The 25,124-nt window shown below is 34.9% G+C and overlaps 1 protein-coding gene across 2 annotated transcripts in view; it reads left to right on the top strand.

Moving 5' to 3' along the window:
- Positions 1 to 25,124, top strand: part of LOC108707897 (ephrin type-A receptor 3) — a 204,862-nt gene that overhangs the window by 26,963 nt on the left and 152,775 nt on the right. For both annotated transcript variants that reach the window (XM_018245986.2, XM_018245985.2), the window contains exon 2: positions 6,355 to 6,419. In XM_018245986.2, coding sequence (XP_018101475.1) covers positions 6,355 to 6,419 — 65 coding nt within the window. The remainder of the gene's footprint in view (positions 1 to 6,354; positions 6,420 to 25,124) is intronic.

Below are 25,124 nucleotides of genomic sequence, written 5' to 3'. Positions count from 1 at the left end.
GTGAGGAAAGTTTTTAGCAAATGGATACATATATTATGTGGATCAGTGTGTCAGTAGGTTAGAATGTTATTGCTTTGAGCTCAGTGGGGTGTTAGAGCTCATTAGGGGATTAAAAATTTGTATAACACTTTCCTGTACTCCATAGTGTTCAATCTGAAATGATCAGCATTCATTTTATCAAATACTCCGATGATCCTATGAAAATTAGTCCTATAGAATGTATTTCTATTTCTTATTATTACATCAGAACATTTAGTAGACCATGTTTTCTAGAACCTTCTCACTAATAAAGCATTAGTGCTAATATTGTGGCAATTTAATTACAAGCAAAGCATTCATGCCTTTTTTATACCTGTTGCAGAGTTGAGTAGCAAACACTAATTTTGCAGTCAGCAGTCATTTTTAGTATAGTTCTCCTTAATCAATCACTGCAATTATGAAACTATTAATACAATTGTTAACCCCTTTTAAAAATAATATAAAAATGTAATTGTAATATGTGTAAATATTAACATTTATAACGAGAAAAATAATAACTGAAAAAAATTGTTGATTAAAAAAATAATAAAAAGTTTGTGACTGTCCTTTATGTGACAATTTGGTTTGATGTGTAGATAATCACATTTGTTAAATGAATACATTTTAAATGAATAAATGTATTATAAACATGGACCTCTCTTTTTTACACAAAGAAAAATAAAATAGGCACTATGATTATTTTTACTTTAGTATTTTTGAATTTACTCCATCTGTTTGTGTTCTTTGATAGAATTATGTTCCGCAGTAAGGTAAAAATGCCATAAAATTGAAAATAAATGTAAAGGTGCTTTACGCACATTTTTGCCACTAAAAGGCTGATTTATGATTATTTGATTGATGCGAATGTGGAAAAACAATATCAGAAATTGAATGTGAGTTCTGTAACTCAATACCAGAAAAAGAGTTAAAGAACTCACTTGCATTTTCTGATTAAGTTTACCCGAACCAATGATCGAATAATCAAAATAAGACCCTTGTATCTTAATTAGTCATGCACTGGAACTTTCACCCTATATCTTTTTCCATTTTTTGTTTTCATTTGGAGTACAGCACAATTTCTGGCAAATCCCTGAAACTTTTAACAAAATGTCATTGTATATACAATTTAGATTCTTTAAAAAGAAAGATACTTGATGCTTGACATTAGTTATAAAAAGCCAAAGCACTTTAAGAACTGAACAAATGTTGCCGTTTTATTACTTTATTGTTTTTTAAATATCCTTTAAGACTTAGATAATAAATTTTTGTGTCCTATCTCCGTATCTTTATACTTATTCCCAAATTAACATAAATATAGGTTCAAAGTAGTTTTTCTTTATGTCAAAGAATATAATAGTAATAGTCATAGTAGTCTTTTTATAGATAAATTCAGTTTGTATGAAAATGAAAAGGTTTAAAAGTGGGGTGTGACCTTTTTTTTTTAATAAAAGGAATCTGTGTGGACCCAAGCAAGTATGTAGGGCTTGCTATGATCACAGTTAGTAGTAGCTGAGAGGTAAAAGATAACTCTTGGAGGTTGAATGTAGGTCAGATTTTAAGGTTAAAACAAACCTGAGCAGTTTGTTCAAGTGATAATAAAGTCTGATCAAATTGATTAAGTATGTACTAGTAAAGGAAAGCTAAGAATCTGGAATGACTCCAGAATTTTGGAGCTTGGGCCACCCAAAGTATAATCAATCATTCCAAAAAGTAAAATGAAACAACCACCGGTTATATGAGGTAGTGCCCAAAATCAACATATTCTTTTGTAAAATATCATGTTGAAAACACACCCCTTCCCCTTTGAATGTAGTCAGCAGAATAACACGAATAGAGTAGCAGCTGTTCCCACTATCAATGGTGTGCTTTTGTAGAGGTATAGCAAAACTCAGTAATTGTATATGTGTGTGTTTGTGTGTAGTTCTAGCGTTCTTGAACCCCATTAACCTTTATGGAGCTATGGATACATTAAATTCAAATACCTTCATACGTGTTCTGCATTCTCTTTATATGTCTGTAATGCTGTTATAATTATTGATTATTGTTAATAAAAAAGTTATTTATAAAGCACCAACAGATTTCTCAGATCTGTGATTTACACTGGGAAGAATATACAGACTGTATCAAACAAGCAAGATGAATGCGTGACACTGAGACATCAAGCCTAAGAGGGAAATACTTGTATAAATTGTTACGGTGTCAGAGAATGTTGGGAGTTGTTGCTCTAAAACAACTGGAGGGATGAAGGTTTAAAAACCCTATTATGTGTTCCTTTTCTTCCCTCCAAAAGCAATGAAAAGGGCCTTACTGATTAAACCTTATGATATAAAATACAGTTTTTCAAGTTGTGTGGCCAAGCTCACCTTTTTTCCACACAACAATAGTACCTGCTTTTTTCATTTTTTTTTTTAATTCCAAAAATCTTGCGATTTGATTGTTCTTACTTATTAATTTTCTCTTTGGGGGTATGTAGTTCTCTACACAGCTGCAATGTTTGAAGACATCTGTAGTTCTAATAATTTTGGATGGGAGTTTTGAATGTGGGTGAGCCCTGTGCATTGACAATAATAAGCAGTGGTGGCCTGGGCTGAAAAAGGGGTTGAATTGCCTGAACTAGAAGTATTTAAACTTCTCTTCAATGAACGATATTAGTCCAAGTATTAATAACAATAATAAGAAAAAAGTAGCCATTCACCCATGATGCTCAGATTCATTACTGTAATTAAAGAAATATTACAAATCAATAACATGATATTGTGATTTTCAAGGAAATAATACATTCTTTCATCACTATAACAAACTTAATGATAAAACTATTAATTATATTGCAATGTATTAAAATATTAAACCAGTTCCCTGTATCTGAGAACACTATCTCAATATCTCTCTTAAGCTAATCACAGCTTAAACAGCCAAACAAGTTTCCATAATAAATAAGTACAGGGTCTGTTTTACGCTGCATGAAAGATAATGCTGCCATAGTAATTTATTTCCTTTAATATTTCATGAATTAATTCAGCAGCAAATATTTATTATTCTGTGTTTGTGTTCATAACTTACCCAACTGCCCATTATAAGCCAAAGTGTGCAACTGTTGATATCAAAGAGTCTAAGGAGCGGCTTGGCAGGATATTTGTTTTTAATTCCCAAAAGCCTGACGTAATTTGTGAAGGTACTTTCCCTTTAAGTTTCTAACACATGTATGCTTACACGACACCATAATGATTTATTTATAAATGAAGTAAATATATAGTGGCCCTGTAGAAAGAGCATGAAAAATTCACTCTAAATTTAATTTGAGTAGCATAAACATATCAGAAGCCACTTTGGGTGCTTTTTGTAAAATCATTAATTTTCAGCATAAATATTAGATTCAGTAGGCACATGTTATACTAATGAATTCCTACAGGTATTCTGAGTTTCATTAGCATAATATAATGATACTATTCAACTGTGTGTGTTATTGTCCTTCCGATCTCTGTGTGGTATGCTAGCCAAGTCTATTGGTTTCATCTGTTGGATTATGTCACAGGGAAATCAATAGCACGTTTCACGTTTGCAGGTTGTTAGGTCATTTATTTACTTAAAATGCCAGATACTTGTATATATGTCCAGGATATTAGGTTAGAAAGCCACACAAAAAGTGCCTGAAGATTATCAGAGACATTTGGTGTTTTTATGCTGATTCCCAGCTGCTCCCTTAATGGTTAAAAGCTGCAAAATATAACAATTTCCTGTGTCTCGTAATGGTTGAGACTGCAATAAGAACTATTTAGGATGAAAATAAGTAAATAACTGGGAAAAAAGACAGCATTAGGAACAAGCATACATTTACAAAGGTTTTTGTTTTTTTCATAGTTGGGAAAATAGTCCAGTTTAGTCCTTGACATGTGCCTTACACTTATGGACAGTTTTTTTTTAGAAAAAATACAAACACCTATTATTTTCCTTTTTCACCTGGTATATAATTTTTTGTTGGCAGCCTTTACTATTATTGGCGACAATTTTTTTCTCATGCAAACGCACAAATGTCCGATAGAAATTTATTTGTGAGAAATCTAATTATTTGCCTTGTTTTTTTGGGTCCATTTTTTTTTCAAACTTGCAATAATTTGTCCCATAGGTTGTAATGGTTTAGATCATCTCAGATCTGGTGAAAACATTTGATCAGGAAAAACACTTAGGGGCAGATTTACTAAGGGTCGAATATCGAGGGTTAATTAACCCTCGATATTCGACCAGGAACTAAAATCGTTCGACTTCGAATATCGAAGTCGAACGATTTAGCGCAAATCCTGCGATCGAACGATCGAAGGATTTTAATCCAACGATCGAAGGAATATCCTTCGATCAAAAAAACGCAGGCAAGCCTATGGGGACCTTCCCCATAGGCTAACATTGAGTTCGGTAGCTTTTAGCTGCCGAACTAGGGGGTCGAAGTTTTTCTTAAAGAGACAGTACTTCGATTATCGAATGGTCGAATAGTCGAACGATTTTTAGTTCGAATCGTTCGATTCGTAGTCGAAGTCGTAGTCGAAGGTCGAACTAGCCCATTCGATGGTCGAAGTAGCCCAAAAAACACTTCGAAATTCGAAGTTTTTTTAATTCGAATCCTTCACTCGAGCTTTGTAAATGTGCCCCTTAAAATACAGCTGGGGAAGGAAATGTAGGGGGTTATGTATCTCAGAAAAATTCAAGCTTTAATTTTCAATCAGAAAATGTGAGTTTCGACCAAATAAACAACTCGAAAACTAAATTTTTTGTGGAAAACACAACTCAAACCTTAATAAATCTGCCTTTAATGTTTCATAAATCTGCCCCTTACTGTAGATAAATGGAATACTTAAAGAACAGAATCACGTTATTTGACTTTAATATTTGGCTTTCTGCAAAAAAATTATGTGAGTGGGTGGACCAGGACCGCCATCAGAAATCGGAGGGCCCCATAAGACGAAATTTCCTGCACCAGCCGCAAGCCCCACCTACAGGTCCGCCCCCCACCACACAGTAAAAAAACAAGAAAAATATTGGTGGTTAGGGTTCCCACATGTTAATAAAAAATAAAAAGATATTGGTGGTCAGGGCCCCCCATAAAAAAACATTTGTGGCCTGGGCCTCCCATTAAAAAATATTGGTGGCTAGGACCCCACATGAGAAAAGAAAAATTGGTGGCCAGGGCCCCCCCCCCCCACATTATGAGAAAATTGGTGGCTAGGGCCCCTTAAACGTCCATGCCTTCCCGAAGTCAGCAGCTCTCAGAAAGATGGGGGGCCCAGCTAATCAAGTAAGTGTGGCATGGCAGGGCCTTACCCTCGGGCCCCCTACAACTCTTCCCCCTGTCCCCCCTGATGGCTGCTCTGGGTGGATATAAGATTGTGGTTAAACATTATAAGAATATTGAGTCCAACAGCACCTTAGTAATTAGCTCTTTATTTTCAATTAGACAAATAAAAAAGAAAATGCACATCCCTTCAATACTAACCTGGAGCATTAGTTTATTTTGCCATCACCTTATAAGGTTCATTTTTACACACTATGATCAGGGTTATCAGGAACCAATTAACCTTCCTGGAAGAAATCCACCCTGACACGAGAAGAAGATAAAAGCTTATGATAGTGCCCTGTCTGAACCTAGGACCCAAGCAAGGCAGTAGTGCTAAACATATTTATATATATTGACATTTTTTAATGATAAAATAGCTAACAAGTATTAACATCACTGGCAACTATTAATATTAATTTAAACATTGTTGAGGGAAAGTAGGTCACCATTTTTATATTTGATTTTAAATTTTATTTTTGGGTAATTTTTGTAGAAAAATGCTAAACATGACATCAGTAATTTGTTTTTATGAGATATGGAAGAATGTTTACTTGACATCACCCGACATTTGTACAAAACACTGGCTGTATTAGTGAAGAAATATGAGTTTTCTTTCCAATTTTTAAAATAAGTCAGTGTCTTGCCAGTTACATATAGACTAGATTATTTTCATATCTGTATATTTGTATATCTCTTTACAGATCAGCATATATTAAATCATATAAGAAATGAGACTTCAAGTCTGTTTTGGAATCCCAGGTTAAATGCATACCATGTTTCACAGCCAGAAGGGCTATGCTGATCTAATTTGTTTTTTTTTTTTAAAACTCCTGCCTCCTTTGTGGTCTTGCTTTCTCATCTCAATAGAGCTGGTTTGTAGGTTCCTTGCTCTGATCCACAAGACCACCTGAAAAAATGAGGCCTTTGTGGAATTCTAAATAAACACATCTTTTAAGTTAACTGGGCACAACCAAATGTCTCATTCCTTTTTTTTATTGTACCTTCTTTTGTAGTTAATCTTCTGGATTCAAAAGCAATTCAAGGGGAGCTGGGCTGGATTTCCTACCCATCACATGGGGTGAGTTTACTAGACTGTGAAATGGAAAAGTGCTGTTTCAAAACAATATGCTATTTCAACACTGCTTCTTCTTCATGGTACATTGCAGAATTGCCAACTCTCCACTGGAAGTCGGAAGAAAAATGTTCTTCTCCATACAAAATGATGTTTCAAATTTATCACTAAAATGCTTTCTTGTAGAGATCATAATATCCCTGACATCCAGATACTCTAGTTAATAATTCCCTTATCCTGACCTGATAAATTGTATGTGTATTGTGGACCTTAGCTTCTCTTTTATGTTACTTTATGGAATAACTTGGATAAGGCATAGATGGATTGGTAAGCAAATAATTCTAGTGTTAGAATTATTGGATACTTTACACAATAATATGGCATGAATCTGTGAGCATTTTAAATTAATTAAATTGATGGAAATTCTATGATCCTTTGGCATGTTGTTGCATTCTTAAATTCACTAGATCCCAGTCTCCACTTTGATGCTAAAATGAAACAATGGAAAATATTTTCTTAAAGTGTGAATCTGTCACCAAAAATCAGTTTTCTCTTGCTCAGCCTACTGATGAAATGATGAGAAATAGACTTTCTTGGATATTCTCTTTGCAGTCATTAGAAACTATGTATAGAAAACCAGAAAATATTTATTTCCAAAGTAGAAAATGTCTACTTTTTCTCTGAAAAATCACAAGAAATGATTTTCACTTCCAAGTTCGAAATCATGTTATAAGGTTAAAGTATGATTATACAGTTTATCCCTCAGTTATTAGTCCTTTTGCCCCTCCTTTGCATTAAATGGAATAATTACCATCTCTAAGGGGGTTATTTACTAAGCTCAGAATTCCCAAAATTATGATTTTTTTGTGTTATAATAGGCTTAAAAAAATAATCACAAATTTCTCGGAATTTATTAAACCTAAAAAGCCAGAATATAAAAACACGGCATCTCAAACCAGTCAAGGTTGCATAAAAGTCAATGGGAACAGTCCCATTGATTTTTGGTTGTGCCGGGGGTTTCGGGCAATTTCACAATGTTTTCGGAGCTTTCAGGTGAAAATTTTCTGGGAAAATTCACAAATAAATCGTGAAAATCTGAGCTTTTCCGTACACATACAGTACTTATTTCACTCAGGGACTTTACTAGTTGGCTACCAGTAGGTTTTATTGATCCCACAAATGTATAATTACCTACTTGCCCCATAGAAAACTATGGAACTTATTTCTAGTATGCTGTTATGGCAAAACAAAAACTCTGCAGCTCAACGACCATTAAGTAATTTAGTACATTCTTTTTCCATTAGTGCAAACTGGAAACATTTATATCACTAGCTATTTTTCATAAGCCTCCAGATGTACTAATACATTGTTCTCTACACTGGGAAGGTTTACAATTCTGTAGAAACAGATGCATTTGACAGAATAAATATACATGTCTTGTCAGACTTACTTTTGTGCCAGTGATAACATTTTTGATGTTGGTTTTGATTATTTTTGGAACATCTATTGAACATCTATTGAGTACATACCACAGGAGCATTTGTCATTGTACAGTTTGCTTTTAAGTCATAAACATCTAATGAATGTGCACAACCATTACTATGAAAAAAAGAATGCTGAGCTGACAACACTAGTGAGGAAGAATATCTGTAACTCTTTTTACTGAGATGGTCCATCATGTGGCATTGTGGCTTCAATGTTAAAACAAGGCTGCAATTTCACACCACCCTAAACAGAATCCACTCATTACTAAAAGGCTTAGGGCAGCTGTGATACTGATTTCGCCAGGATTACCTACATAGTTGACCGAAAAATTGTTAGATATGTCCCCTGCTTTTATCTCCTTTGGTTTCAGAGAACACTGTAATGCATTTCATGGGCTCCTAGATGTTATTTGAGTGGCTGGGACAGGACACAAATTGGTGCCATATAGAACAAAAATGCCAAGAGCGTGGCCCTCCAGCTGTTCCTGAACATCAAATTCTATTATTGCAACACTGTTTTTTAAAGTTTAGTACATGTTTAAAAAAGTTAAACCCCTCCCATAATTACACAGGCAAATACTGCTGTGCTATAGTCGTCATCTTGCCTTATTGCTACATTAGCTCCATGCTGATCTATATCCCACATGTCCTTATTACTTTCACCTTTCAGGGAACAAAGTCCCTACTTGTAAACTACTCATAATATTGGACAATTAGGGGCAAATTTACTTATGGTCGAATATCGAGTGTTAATTAACCCTCGATATTCGACTGCCGAATTGAAATCCTTCGACTTCGAATATCAAAGTCGAAGGATTTACCGCAAATAGTTTGAATCGTTTGATTGAACAATTAATCCATCGATCGAACGATTTTTCTTCTACCTAAACATTTTCCAAAGCCTATGGGGACCTTCCCAAACAGTGACTTCAGTAGGTTTTAGGTGGCGAACTAGGGGGTCGAAGTTTTTTTTAAAGAGACAGTACTTCGACTATCGAATGGTTGAATAGTCAAACGATTTTTAGTTCGAATCGTTCGATTCGAAGTCGAAGTCGTAGTCGAAGGTCGAAGTAGTAAATGGGCCCCTAACTCTTGTTTGGGTTTTTGAGCATATATTCTCTAGTAGGATCAAGCCAGATTGAGCCAACAAAGTGATTTAACTATCTGCAGTAGTGATGGGCAAATGTATTTGCCAGGCCCGAATTTGCAGCGTTTTGCCGCCTGCGGATAAATTCGCGAAATTGCCGCAAAAATTTGCGAACTTTGATGCCGGTGTCCAAATATTTTAGACGACAGCGACAATTCTGATGCCCATTAAAGTCAATAGATGCTTAGAATTGTCGCCAGCGTCGGAATTGTTGCCGGCATCAGAATTGTCGCCGGCGTCAAAAACATTTGGACACCAGCATCAAAATTCGCGTTTCACAAATTTCTCGCTGTTTCCCGAATTTGGCGGGAAATTCGCAAATTTTTCGGCGAAATTGGAGAAATTTATCCATCACTAATTTGCAGTGATATCACAAATACTTCTCCACAGGCTCCGCCTCAATTTATACGTTTCAGAGCAATTCCCTTGCACAGTATGTTCTAGCTTTTGTCTATTGGGGATTTTACACATGTGACCCTTGCCTTCACAAGCCTACTGTGACCACAGCAATGTTAGCTTGGAAAATCCACCATTATTAAAAAGAGGGAATTGCACGTTATAGCCTAACATAAGTAAAACTACTCATGTAGGCAGACATCATACTTCTGTGTAATGCTCACTGCACTCCCTTTGGATAATAATGGTAAGCCATCAAAAATATATTTCCCTCCATTCGAACACAGGGAATGGTGCTTTGTATCATCCTGTGTTAGCAGGTCAGATTCTGAAGAAGAGGGTTAAATTAGTATGTTTATGAAAGATGACACTATACTTTCCCTACTCATTAAATGTATCATGAAGCAGCCAGTGGAATTCTATCTGTTCTCCCACCATGAGTGCTTTATATCACAGGTACTTAATATATCTGTCATCATTGTGTCTGCTTCTCCTGGCACACCTCGTTGCTGACACTATGCCAAAGCGTCTAAAATAGCATTGTCTATACTATGAATCATTGTCTTCTCTGTAAAAGGACTGTAGCCCAAACTTCTAGGCAACAGTGAAATGTCTCAGACATCATTTATGGTAGATAAAAAGGCAAGTCAATGCTTTCAATGGCAATTTCAAATGTTATAGATTATTTACTGAATCTTTGATGCCTTTCTTAGAATAATAAAAATGTTTGGAAAATTTCATGACTGCACAGAGATTTGTTTGTCAGATGTGCCGTGCTTGGTTTCCTTCTTAAATTCTCTCAATACTCTCCTTTCATCTAACACTTTTTGAAGGCTCATTCTGAAACAAATGTGCTAACGCAAAGGGCAAATTCTCTTACACATTTATTCTATTGCTTTGCTTGCACCTATGCATTCTTCTTTCAACTTTTGGCTGTGCTGATCAATATTTTTTTATGCATTATATGTAAGGTGAAAATTGTAGTGCACAGGTATTAATAACTGCCTTAAACAAAGAATTAGACAGGAAATGCTGCACATTATAAAGTTTAGAACTTCTTTACTAGCACAAGAACCCTAACAAGAACCCTAAAGATTAAAAGAGGCTAACTCAAAGCCCACCAGAAGATTATGGAGCTTATTTACTAACAGTTGGATTTACGTTTTTGCACTTTTCTCTAAAATGTTTTTTTTATATTTCTCTAAAACCCTAAAAACTATAAAAAAATTAGATTAATCAAGTTTAAAAAAAAAGTCAAACTTCACCAAGTTGAGCAAATGGGAGTCGAACTAATCCTATTGGACCTTTTTTTTAACCATTTAGCTATTCCGGAGATTTTGGATTTTTTTTACGCATTCAAACCTTTTTATATTCAGATATTGTAATAACTTTCATTGCATTAGTGGTTTTAGAGAAACATGGGGGAATGTAATAAAAGTCGCAAAGAGCAAAACACAAATAAGAGTAAAAGTTTGCATCTCGCAATGTAATACTCTTCCTTAAACTGTTATTACATTGCAAATATTAATTGCGCGTTGCTCACTTTTAAGAAGAGCTTGAAGGTGTCATAATATTAAAGCAAACATAACGAGTTCATTAAGAAGTTCTATTACATTCACTGTGCACTGGTGCAAACTATAAAATTCGCAAACCTTCTTCCCCTGTTGGAAGTGGTCACTAAACAGTTTCCAGGTTTGCAAAAGCTATATTAAATTTGTGCAAAGGCAAATTTGTTCGCACAAAAGCATAACTTTTCACATTGGGATTTTTTTTCGTTATCAACTGTCATTACATTCCCCCAATAGAGTTTAATGGTTACCACTAAAATTCGACCTTCAATAAATGTGCCTGCCTAGATATCAGATATCCGGAGCATGTCATTTGCAATATATTTCAAGGGCTCTTTGCATATATTTGGGTATTCCTTAGCCCAGAGCTGAAGGTATATTTTCACACACTCTTTCTGAATTTGTAAACCATGACCTGTTCCATGTAAACGACTGTACGGAGTAGGCTCATACTTACTGGCAAATTGTATGTTTGCTTTTTAGCATTATCTTTTTAGGTTTCATGTCACCATTATAGATTCAAATTAAATAAATTCAAATTAAATTAAATAATTCAAACATGTGATTGAGCAGGTGAATGAGTACCCAAGTGTATGTACGAGTTTTTACTTCAGATGTTTAGCATGTGATGTGTTACTGATTTGCACTTTTTTGCATTTTATAACTTTTATGAACTAATAAGGATGTATTTTTTTTTAGTTTTCCTGCTTTCGGTTAGACTCTTTCGGGGGAATGTAATAAAAATCGCTAACGGAAAAACTATTCGCAATGCGAAAAGTTATGCCTTTGCGGGAACAAATTTTGCTTTGTGTGAATTTAATATAGCTTTTGCGAGCCCGGAAACTGTTTAGCGACCACTTCCGACAGTGAAAGACCGTGTGCGAATTTTATAGTTTGCGCAGTCAATGTTATAAAACTTCTTACTGAAAAAGTCGTTATGTTTGCTCCAAAAGATTACGACACCTTCAAGCACTTCTTATGAGTGCGCAATTAAAATTCGCAATGTAATAACAGTTTAAGGAACAATGTTACATTGCGAGATGTGTATTTTTAGTCTTATTGGTGTGAATTGTTTTGCTCTTTGCGACTTTTATTACATTCCCCTGTTTATGCTGTAAATGTTACCTCCTTTAGGGTTTGTTTATTTTTGTTGATCATATCCCCCTGGGCATTTCCTTATATTGCAGCAAAAAAAATGTATACATTTGTGTACTAACATTAGGGAGGGCACATTCATTTTTTACTTCTTTACTAGACCAACATTAACATACATTTAGCAGTGAAGATCTGTGACTCTGAAGATGTCCCTAGTAGCTCCCCATCTTCTTTTTCTGCTGAAACACATAATCTAATTTACAGACAGTTGCTAGAGCTTATATATAAATATAATATACAAAGTTAATTCAGATTAAAGTGAAGTTAAGGGGGTTATTTACTAAAATCCAAAATGTTCTGGTCAGACTTTTTGAGGTTTATTATACCCCAATGCTGCAAAAAGCCTGAATCTGAAAATCTCAGACCTGTCACAGTATAAGTCAATGGGAGATGTCCCTATTCCAATTTGAAGGTATTGTGGTTTGCAGTGGGTTTAGCCTGATAATTGATAAAGTCAGGGGGTTCATGGACAAAACCCGAAAAAAATCTAGTGTTTCTTGAAAAAAGTCCAAAACAATCAGCCCTGCAACAAACATGCTCAGGCTGTAATTAATTGACAGATTTTACCTGCATATTTCTCTTTCAATCTGTTTTCCTTCCTTCACATTCAATCTTCTCTATTTTGCTATTAATATTTTCCTTAGTACTGGTAGCCTGGTAAAGTATTCACTATTTTGTTTCTGCCACATTCTCACAGACATGAGAGAATTCAGAAATGTGAAAGACATATTAGCTGCTGACCCGAAGACAAATACTAAGAAACAGGGCAGTAATGCTCATCAAATTAAAACCAACCATTCAATGAAATGACATGTAGCATGTTTCTATATAACTACACTCCTGCTATATACTGTAGCACTAAATTTATTAATTTATGGAAATAAAAATGAACATAAATGTGTTATTTTGTAAAATAATGATTTTTTTTATTAATGAAATTAAGTAATTTTTTTACCTTATAAAGATCCGTGGCAAAATTTGCTTTTTCATTTATAGAGAAAATGTTCTTGAATCTGCACTAAAAACTCACCAAGCATTTTATTTAGCTGGGTAAAAAAATCCCTCTATTCCCTCTCCCCCCCCCCCTTTTTCCTGTGAAAAATTATGCACATTGACTTCAATGCATTTGGCAAAAGAAATGTGGAGGAAAAAAAAGTCAATTGAAGCCAATGCATTGTGCGAGAATACCACCCATGGACTCCAATGCATTTGGAGAGAAAATAAATAATACTTAAAAAAGTCACTAGAAAAAAATGGGCAAGAAAATTATTTTGCCATTTCGTGAATTTTTCTATTTTGGGAATTTTCCAGTGGAGCAGTTGGCCAGTTTTGTTTATAACTTTTAGGGACTGACGTTTTTGCTTAATAACTCTAAATGCCATTTATAATCCAATAAATTACATGCTTTAAATTCAAAAATTCAAAAATTGGATTTTGTGACAGTGCAGGTAATCCCAATTTAAAATATAGTTATTGTTTCCTCAGGGGTTTATCTACCCACTAAAAACACTGGCGATGGACATGCCATAGGCCTTTTGTGGGTGTTTCACCTTCATAGTACCTTATAGTGTATGAATTTGTAGTACTTAAATGCATACAGGGGAAAATTTAGATAGGGTCGAATATCGAGGGTTAATTAACCCTCGAAATTCGACTGCCGAATTGAAATCCTTCGACTTCGATATTCCTACGATCAAAGGAATAATCGTTCGATCAATGATTAAATCCTTCGAATCGAACGATTCAAAGGATTTTAACCCATTGATCGAAGGATTTTCCTTCGATCAGAAAATTGGTAGGAAGCCTATGGGGACCTTCCCCATAGGCTAACATTGGCCTCGGTAGGTTTTAGGTGGTCAAAGTTTTTTTTAAAGAGACAGTACTTCGATTATCGAATGGTCGAATAGTCAAACGATTTTTAGTTTGAATCGTTCGATTCGAAGACGAAGGTTGAAGTCGAAGTAGCCCATTCGATGGTCGAAGTAGCCAAAAAAAAACATTTGAAATTCGAAGTTTTTTTCCTCTATTCCTTCACTCGAGCTAAGTAAATGGGCCCCTAAAAGTTAATGAGCAACAATACATTCCAATTCAGGGCACACATTTTTAAAGGAAGCATTATAAATATAATTTAAAAAACTAGTATTTGTTCCTACAACTCTATCTGTAATAGGGAGTTTCAAATTGGTGAGGCATAGCCATGGAACATGATACACATTGGAGGCCTAGATAAAAAAAAACCTTGAAGCTGTTTCATAAAACCTATTCATTTACATTGACTGTGGAAATTTGATTTACAATTCTAATTAATACATGCATCTAAAACATGTACATTTAGGGGTTATTTACTAAAACTCACATTTTTCTCATAATTTCAATAAAACAAACTCAACCAAACTCCCACCCATGGTTTTACCTTACTTATTAATTTTGTATTATTTATCGATAAAATACCTAGAAAAATTCAGTTGAGGAAAAATCTCGATAAAATTGTGAAAAAAAATAGATTTGGATTTGACTCTCAAATCACTCAATTTTTTTAAGTTATCACCCAAAACCCCCCAAATTTTTTTGGATTATTCTATAAAACCCAGCACAGACCAAAATATCTTCCATCTGCCATTGACTTCTACAGGACCTTGACAGGTTTGTGATGGAGTATTTTCAGATTCTTTCCCCTTTAAAAGGCCAGAAAAATTCAAGTTTTAATTAATAGCCCCCTTAATGTATTGTTTTTATGAAGGAAAAGGGAGATTGTTAATACATTGTTCCTTTTTTCCTTTTGTTCCTTCTATTGTTCCAACATTTGTTTCTGTTGTGTAGAAATAAATTAAAGAAATAAGCCCTTAATAAGACTTAAAATGGGAATATGACATACACCTGATTGCTAATGGTGGGTGACAGCTGAGACTGATATAGAAATTCCACATCCTGCATTTCTAAATTGAAACCATCAAGGAACAATCAGCTCAATTATTTAGGGAACAGCTTTAGTCATATTTTTTTTTTATTCTTTAGGCATTTCAATTGTTTGGGGAAATAAGCCAAACTGTCTAGCAGAAGATTACATTAACACCTTAATTGCCAAATAAAGAGCTAATTAGGCCTTGACAGACAAGAACCTGGTGGGAATCAGTAAAAATAAATCATTTTATACATTTAAACAAACACCTAATGAAATTAATTATATTTTAACGTAATGCTTATTTATGTTTAAATCTTAGCAGTAACCATTTGAGTGCTAATCACAAGTGAGGCTCTGTTTTATTATTTTTAATCCTTAGCACTTAAGGCTTAAAGCGGTCTCTGAAATAGCTCTGATTTATTTGATTCCCATGGCAGCTCACTGTAAGAAGGCCAATATATCAGTGCCTTAAGCAGCAAATTCAAACTCTTTTCTTAGCGTTACTGGAAAAATTTGTTCCAGAGGTTTTGATTCTTTAAAATGTCAAGTCTGCCATTTTCTATTGTTAAAAAAACGGGTCTAAAGTATTATAGAAAGCTTCTCTTTAATACATGCCATGCAACCCTTTAAAAGAGCTGTAAATGAGCAGAAAGTGCAACCGATCCTTATAATATTCTGGCCTAGATTCAATTTGAGAGAAAAACAGGTCTTCTAATTCAGTTCAAGATTGTTTCATAAGATAAATCAGGAAAAAGGTTAAGGTATGAAGATATTATAAAAATATCCACTCCATATGCACTTCCATATCTGGAAAACCCCAGGTACCAAGCATTCTGGATAACATGTACCACACCTGTGGCAGCTGATGATGCTTTCTTTTTGTCTTGTAAAAATACTGTAATACTGGCAGGCAGTTATGTTAAGGTGAATGACATCTGTTATCCACGCAAACATTCTCTGCTTAAAAGATTGACATCCCCCCCTCTGGGCACATAGAATATGTTGATCACCATATTTCATTCAAAGATTAGTTGTCAAAACTCATTTTCTCTCCTGTAACAACTTAATTTGAAAGGGAAATGGGCTGCCTAAGGAAAGTACTGGCATGGCACTTGGGAATTTCAAAAATATATTAATAGGGGGCAACTGCAAATAGGGAAGAGGATATTTCTATGGCAGTTTAACATTCCATATGGCAGTAGCCTTAGGAATAATGTCTTTGATTTTGTAGCAGCATTTTGATGACAACTACAAGTAGCAGCAATCAAAGTTGCATGTTCCTTAGCCCCTGAGATATTGCCTTTATTTATCATATTTTTTGTGTGTTTTTAACTAGAAAGTTGTGTTGGATAAAATGGCAACAAGAAAAGAATTCTGTGTTTTCTGTAGAATACACCAAAACTCCCAAAATATAAATATATGTAACATATTTGGATATTTTTCCATTATCCCATCAGGTACCAGACTGTCCACATGAAGGCCCAAGAGGGACATGCCACCATTGTATATTTATTCAGTATAATAATTGGTTTGGTCTGTGATGGAACCTGTAAGGTGTTTATTGTAAGGAAAGCAAGAAATTCTTCTTTCACAGTTCCACCTATCAGGTCAGGAAAAATGAAAAATATTGAATTTAGCAAACATTTTTTCAATGCCCCTTTTTCCCCCGGGATCTATTAGTGACACATTTCATTATGTGTATGACCTATAAAAAGGCTAGGTTGTTGCATGCTTGCTTAATCAGCTTTTTCCCCTTTGTGAATCGTACTGGGGAACCTTCAGATGTAAATGATCTGGCTTTTTTCAGACATATTGATAAATTGAGTCTGTAGATTTCTGTTACTGCTCCGAATCTTTTCAAATAACAATCAGGAATATAATTTTGAAAACTAACCAATTGTGAATATCACCGCATGTGGCAAAAATATCAAGTATGTGACCTGACATTACAAAGGTGAAAACAGGCAATTTAAAAAAAAAAAAAAGATTAAGTTATCCTGAAAATTCATACATCTCACCATTGCAGACAAGCCTTTAACTATATATTTTACAATTAAGCTTTATAAATGTCAGTTCTTGTTATGGAGACTGTTATAGGACAATGGGTTTATTTTAATTAATATCCAATATTCACAAAAACTTGCACTTAGGGGCAAATTTACTTATGGTCGAATATTCACGGTTAATTAACCCTCGATATTCGACTGTCGAAGTTAAAGCCTTCGTCTTCGAATATCGAAGTCGAAGGATTTACTGCAATTCGTTCGATCGAACGATTAAATCCTTTGATTTTTCTTCGACCAAAAAAAGATTGCAAAGCCTATGGGGACCTTCCTCATAGGCTAACATTGACTTCGGTAGGTTTTAGGTGGCGAACTAGGGGGTCGAAGTTTTTTTTTTAAAGAGACAGTACTTTGACTATCGAATGGTCGAATAGTCGAACGATTTTTAGTTCGAATCGTTCGATTCAAAGTCGTAGTCAAAGGTCGAAGTAGCCCATTCGATGGTCAAAGTAGCAAAAAAAAACATTTGAAATTCAATGTTTTTTTTATTCTATTCCTTCACTCGAGTTAAGTAAATGGGCCCCATAGTGTACTTGTTGGCAGCTATTTTTTAAGGTATGCCACAAATGTAGAATTGTGCTTCTAAGTGGTAAACACTTAACTGTATGCTGTTCTTTATATACAGTAGATGATAGATGAAGAGTTTCATCTATAGCCCCATTATACTGAACAAGCCCTTTTGAAAATGGACCCTGTGTATGCCATGTGTATGTAGCCCAGATTTAACTTGCATTTTTCTCTTATGTTAATATGAAGACTTACCAGAAAATTATATATTTCTTTTGAACAAAAATCAGTGGGTACATTCCCTGACAACACAAATATTGATTTTACCTCTTCCATGTTGGACACACCTCAGATCTCCCTGCTAGTGCCAGTTGATCTTTCTCTTACTTGACACATTTTTCTGATCTCTATTTTCATTGTCATAAATGTATATGACTGTTGTTGTGTTATTGTGTATTACTACTGATTTAACATTTGAATTAAAACCAGTCTTCTTTGCTCCAACATTCATAATTAAAAACAGTACAATGTGAGTTTCTGTCCCTACCTTCCTTATGTGAATTAAAAGCTCGTTTTGCAGAAACCTTAATGTATTTTCTGCTTATGTCAGTGGAAATTTTGGTGGGTACGGTGTCTAAATGGAACATACAATTAAAGCATTTTCTTGCTATACAGAAGGCTGGGGGTTTTGACTACACTTCAGTAGATATTTCCTTACTATTCAAGTCATTTTATCTTTAACTCTCTGGGCTGCCAGATGAAAATTACTCCCAGTTGATTTCCCCATTCAATTTCCTTTTTGTGTTATCTCCTCCTCTTCATCATCTTGTTCTCTCTTTGAGGCTGCCAGCACATGCATGTGCAAAGCATTCTGGGTCAATGATGTTCAATGAGAATGAAAGGAGAAACATAGCATTTGCATACAGCAAAGAGCAGAATTACAATGAACATGTAACTCAAGGTTTCATCATAGACTTGTACTTCTTGTCTCTTATGTCTTTATAGAAGTAGTAAAATTTAGGGGTGGTCAATTTATATCCCAGTAGGTGCAAAATGTGGTTAATCTAGGTGGGGTCATCACTACTATAGAGTGTTACAGTGCTCTCCAGTCATGCCATACATTGCCCCCTTGCAGTTTTTTGCAAGTTAATATATTAGAAGACCTGTAGTAGACAACAAGAAAGCTTGTGACCAGCCAGAAAGACAGCTGCTCAGCCCAAAGCTGAGAAAAAGTAATACATATAATCCTTATACTTTTCGATATTTGAATTTCAAATAGCGTATTTTTTAAAATTCATAAACTAATCTCTAAGGAACTACATTTTATTTTAAGTTTTAGGTAAAAGGAGAAAATGAGAGCAAGGAAAGGAAAAACTGAGCTAAATATTTCTGTATTGCCGTTAAGAGAAAATAGTGTATAATGTAGTGGTAAACTAAATTGTTGGGTTAAAATAATGCCAACAATTTAAAATAGAGGTACAGTTTTCTTTTAAACCTCTATATGGTTATCAAAATAGAAAATGCATAAAATAAAAATTCAAGAGTGATATTATTGAGCCAGACTTGTAATTTATTATAATTTCTGTATACGTCTTCTATTTCTCTATGAGGGGCCTGTCTTTTTTTTTTTTTTTCCCAAGCTCGAAACCATTATCCAGCCGTTTAAATTAGGCCTTTCCTGTATAGGCTGATAATGGCTTGACCAAGTTTTACAATATCTCAGTTTGCTATATTTCAGCACAGCCATTTTCTCAGGTTATTTGGTAGCTTGTAGAATACCAATCCAGAGTCACGGCTAGTCTTCTTGTGTAGGATATACAGCTGCCAATGTGTGTTCCTCCGATTCTTCACACTATCAAAATAAAGACAGGACAGAATCAAGCATCTAAAATGCAATGTTTAAGGGAGAAGGAAAGTCCTTTTTACTTGGGGTGCAAGGAGGCACCCTCAAGTGATCCCATTGACTTAAATGACACCCTGGGCCAGTGCCCTATCAGGAGAAAACTGCACCGACCTGGGATTCTTCCAGCAAGCACCACGGAGCGGTCCTTTTCTTCTTCTTCTTTCTTCAAATTTCCCAGGGCAGACGCGTGTGCAGTAGAACGAAATAGCCAGCTTTTTCGTTAAAGTTCGGCTTTTCGCTCTAATTCGCTGCTATGAGAAGAAAGAAGAAGCCGAAAGACAGAAGGAAATTTGGCTCAGTTTTGCCCTCTGTGCCCTAGTTGTGAAGCCCCCTCGGCAGAGCATGGAAAGTATAAGTGCCAGAACAAAAACTCTATAAACTAATACTATTGGCTGAATGTTTAATTTTTTTCTGAGCACAGCAATATGATAGGTTTATCTAAAGCAAATTTCCCCCCTATTTGAGTAGTTGGTCTGCTCCTGATTGTGGTATCTCTTTGGTGAGGGGAGACTCTAGACAAGTAGCCGGCACAATGTGTTTACCCTGCTTGTGTTAGAGAGCTGAGATGCCGCCCTTCATTATTCGAGTGATCAATCATTTCTTCCATTTCTGGAATAGATTGGGACAGCTTAGGTTTTATTGCCAGCGGTTTGGAGATCTGTTATTCCAGAGGTGAAACACAGTAAGTAAAAAAAGGTTTTACAGTACTTACTTCCAAGTCTTTCCTTTCAGCTCTACAAGACTCTTATTTCCCCTGTGAATGAGATTTGTGTTTCTCCAAATCTGTCAGTGTGAATGCAGACCATAAATGTGGGAACACGCAGCACCAATCACACTGTTTTATTCTGTGGAAGCACATTATTATTGTAAAATAGTTATTGTGTGTGTGTGTGTGTGTGTGTTCACTGGTGATTATAGGTTGGTTTGAATTTCGCAGCTTCACATATTACCCAATAATACGCATACGTAATTGACATACACCCCATTGTTGCCATTTCCTGTATATGAACGTTTATTTTTGCACTGTGTAATCACTTTGAGAAAGGCAGGTTCCACAGCCGAAACGTCAGTTTGTTTGCCCACAATAAACACTTCTTTTTTTTTTTGCCATAAGATCTGTGAGTGCTCCTTGGATGGACTATATATATATATTTTTTTTTAAACGATGTGGTGTAGGATGGAGCACTCGGTACGCAGACTCTGCTGCAAAGTTTTTTTATTTAACACAACATGTTTCGGATCGGCAAGGATCCTTTTTCAAGTGTAAAATGCAAATGCCAAAACCACCTTATAAGCCCAAACCCACACTATTACTCCTCCCTTTGTGACATCATATGCTGTTCAATTGGTCCAAAAAGTAATTTCTTAATCGCAACTTGATCCCCCAGTCCAACAAACTGTGTTTGACCACCTAAAGAAATCGTATTTTAGGTAACGATGACGTTTGAAACATTATACACACTGTAACAATAAAATATTATAACAATTAAAAAATTGTATCAAAATAGATAGACATTAATAAATACTTGTAACAAATGGTGCAAAGGATAAAACCAGTACAATAACTTACTAATTAGCTATTGAGGAATCAAACTTGAAAAATAGGTACTACTCTCATAGGAGTCTACCTACCATTTACAGCCAAAACTGTGTCACTCTATAGGGGCAGTATAATTTATATCTGTCCATTAGACAGTATTAATGCCTAACTTCATTTATACATTATATAATGCAAGTACATTAGGGCCAGTAAATAAAATATATCTTACCGTACCCACACATTTGATCAATAAATTCTAAGACATAAGAGACGGTCTCATAGGAGTCTGTAAAAAGAAAGTTTTTTATATAGATTAGTAGTCTTCACAAAAAGCATTTCACGCTCCACGTCTCATTCAAACCTTTGGGGGCTAGCGCATTTAATTTCAAAATCCAATTACCTCCCCTATTCAGTGGTTGTACTACCTTCATCACTGCCCATTTAAGTTGGCCGTGCATATTTTTATCTGCATTAAAGTGGCGGGCCACTGCCGTATCGGACTGTGTATTTTGTTTAAAATTACGGATATCATTTTTGTGTTCCTTTATTCTAGTTTTAACATACCTAGTAGTTTGATCAACGTATACTAGCCCGCATGGGAGTTTTAGCATATAAATAACCCCTTTGGAATCACAAGTAGCATAATCATTGAGTTTCACCTTTGTGCCTTGTGTGGGGTGATTGATCTTATCACCTTTTATAATAGAGGCACAGCAAACGCAATTTAAACAAGGGAACATACCTTTTTTTGGCGGCCCCTAAAAATCTCTGTTTATTTTTATTTTTACTTAGGGGGACTGCTGGACAAAGCAAGTCCCTAATGCTTTTGCCCATAAATAGCAAAACAAAAGTGGTTCAGTAAACAGTTTACCAAACTGACTGTCTCCCTGTAAGATAGGCCAATACTTTCTTAACACCTTCTCTGTTTCTTTGTTGTGTTTAACATATTTAGAGATAAAGGGTATTCGGTTAGTTGTATACTTTTTGCTTTTATTTTTATTTGGACATAGTAGGTCTTCTCTTTTTAGAGTTGCAACTTCATTTAAAGTATGTAACAAATCTGTAGAGGAATAGCCTCGTTCTGCAAATCACTCATATTCAATTTGACTTGACTTTTTATAGTCTGTGTCTAAGGAGGTAATGCGTTTAGTGCATAAAAATTGCCCTTTCGGGATCGCCCTAATTGTATTCGACTATGGAAACTTCGGGCATGAAGCAGGCTATTCTCTGTTTCCTTCCTATATAGATTTGTAATGATTTTTCCATTGTTAATGGCCAAGTTCACATCCAAAAAGTTTAAATCTTTTTTGGACAATTCCACAGTAAATTTTACGGTTTCTTGGCTCAAATTAGCCTATTGTATCATTTCTGGCAGCATCACTTGGGTACCCTTCCATATGAGTAAGATATTGTCCACATATCTCAAATATAGAATAATATCTTCACTGTATCTATGTTTCAAAAACAATTTATGCTCTAACTTGTGGACAAATATATTCACGAATGATGGAGCGACTGCCGCACCCATTGAGGTCCCTCAGTTTCAAACATAAAATAATTTCTCTGTAATACTGTCTTTAGGCAGTCTAATACAAAATACAGTAGTTGGTTTTCTATATTTGTATCCAACAAGGCCTCTTCAACATATTTTATCCCCTCTTCCTCTAGCGGTGGCCTAGATTGTTAAAGTTTGGTCCCCCTGCCTATCTAAACTAAAATATTCAAAGTTTTTTCATTTCAAATCGAATTTTGGCCTATTTGATGGTCAAAGTACCCAAAAATTATTTCGAAATTCAAAGTTTTTCAATTCGAAAATTCACTTCTACCCTTAGTTAATGGGCCCCTAACAGTGCATTGTAAACATTTTCACTTATTGAGTTATAAATCATTTTAATAAGGAATTAGGATGCTGACCATATAACTACTGATGGTGTCATCTGACAAATAAGAAAATTAGGTTTCATAAAACCAAAAAAAAACTATTTATCTAAGACTCATTTTCCAACTTACTTTTTTTTACTGAATTTCAGTACAGCTTAGTCTCACGTTAATAGCATTTTTGGCAAATCCTCCTGGCCTTAAGTTCCTTAAATTCCACTACGTGATTGGACTTAATTCCAGACAGTACTGGCAACTGATCTTAAAGTAACATGTTCAAACCCAGAGTTATACAGTGATACAGTGTCTAGAACAGGTCATACAAAGTGGGATTCAGTCATTAGCAGATTCTGCTTGTACCTCTGATTTATTTTTGTACATGTTCTGATTAAGTTTAAGCTTATATTATGGTAGGAGATGCTTTATCTGGAAACCAGAAAGTTTAGAATTATGGAAAGCCCATCTCCCATAAAGTCCATTACAAATTATTACCCTTTTCTCTATAATGATAAAACAGTCCATTGTACTATTCATTCACACTTGGGAGAAACCATTTGTATTGGGTTTATTTCATGTTTAATTGTGGCATGGTGATTATAATTATGGGAAAATGCTATACCTGTATATGATTCCCATTCTCGATAAAAGCTGCTAGCTGTCAGTATAGTAACTAGGCTCTAAACTTACCTTAAACTGTAACAGTAAAATGCAGTTAAAAACCCAATAATTATACTCATGCATGTACACTGGGAGGCATAGCACCCTGCACATATGAATGGGGTATGGAAACTTGATGGACGTCCTTAAAGTGAAACCACAGCTTTGCGTATTTCATTAGATAGTATTTTTTTTATCTGTTTAATACTCATGTTAAAGATATTTAAATAATGTGTATAAACTCTATGACTGTAAAGTTCATCTCGCTGAGTCCAAGAAGGCACATTTACATAGATCTGAAGGCTCTATTAATCTTCCATATGCATTTTTTATGGCAGAAAACCATTGTACTGTAAATGCATCTATGTTGTGTCTTCCAACCTTTGAGCTGTACTATTCCATTACAGCTTTTAACTATATTCTTTAACCCTTGCCAAAATGAAGAATATTCATTTTGGCAGATATTTTAAAATCCAAATGTACAATGCTGAACTAAAAAAATAATGTCACAATCTCAGAAAGGCCAAAGGGTTTTTGTTTGTTTAAAAGAAATCTGTAAGGAATAGTATAATTCTGGCATATGAAAACGTAAGATGTAGGAAGAAATGCAAAATGAATTTGTGGATCAAAACTGATTTTAGTTACTCTGGGGAAAGGGAGAAAAAAAATCCATCATGGACATTTTGAAGGCACCAGAGGGACTGGATTTGACTCAGTGAAGACATCAGGGGAAAAGTTCTATGTTCTAATGTCTGACATCCTGGCACTTCTACCTCTTGTCAGCTTCTGGCACATACCTACCTTTTTAACTTATCATTTTTATTCAGTATAACAATTCAGACTGCAGTAAAAAAGTGCTAATGAGTTGAAGAAGACCCTTTCTTTAATTAAACATACATCAGGTACTTTATTAATGTAAACATGGAAACAAAATCTAAAAACACATGGTATATTGTGTTGTAAATGAGATTTCCTTCTCTTTGAACAATGTTTATTTCTTTCTTCTTATTGCCTTTCTCTTGTTTTCTCACTCTCTCACCCTAGTTTCACTTCTCGATCTTTCTCTCTTTCTCTCTGTCTCAGTCACCCCTGTCAATGGTTCATTCATATTAAAATCAATGTATAATGCATGCCATTATATTACTATTCAGGTTCTCTACTACGGAGCTTGCAGTTCAGTTTACAAAAAGATATAACCCAGTTGGGAATGTTCTTACAGTATCTCCATCAACAAAATATAAAAAGTTGATTTCAAGGCAAATATCCTTTTTAACATCAAAATCGAACCAAGTCAGAAACAGTTGCCAAGCTGTCATAGGCCATTTATAAAATGTGCCTCTTAAACTTACCTAATAATAAGCTCAGCTCAATTTTTTATGATCCTTTAAAGGGTCAAGATAATTATATATATTATATATATTGTTATATATAGACACATGAGCAAAATAAAAGCGTTTAAAATGTAACAGTAACAGATGGTATTTGCAGGAGGATGTAGAAGATATCTGTCA

Source organism: Xenopus laevis, chromosome 2L, assembly GCF_017654675.1.
Source record: "Xenopus laevis strain J_2021 chromosome 2L, Xenopus_laevis_v10.1, whole genome shotgun sequence".
Classification (NCBI taxonomy): Eukaryota; Metazoa; Chordata; class Amphibia; order Anura; family Pipidae; genus Xenopus; species Xenopus laevis.
The sequence above is the reverse complement of the archived record's forward strand: the minus strand, read 5'-3'. Positions and strand labels throughout refer to the sequence as shown.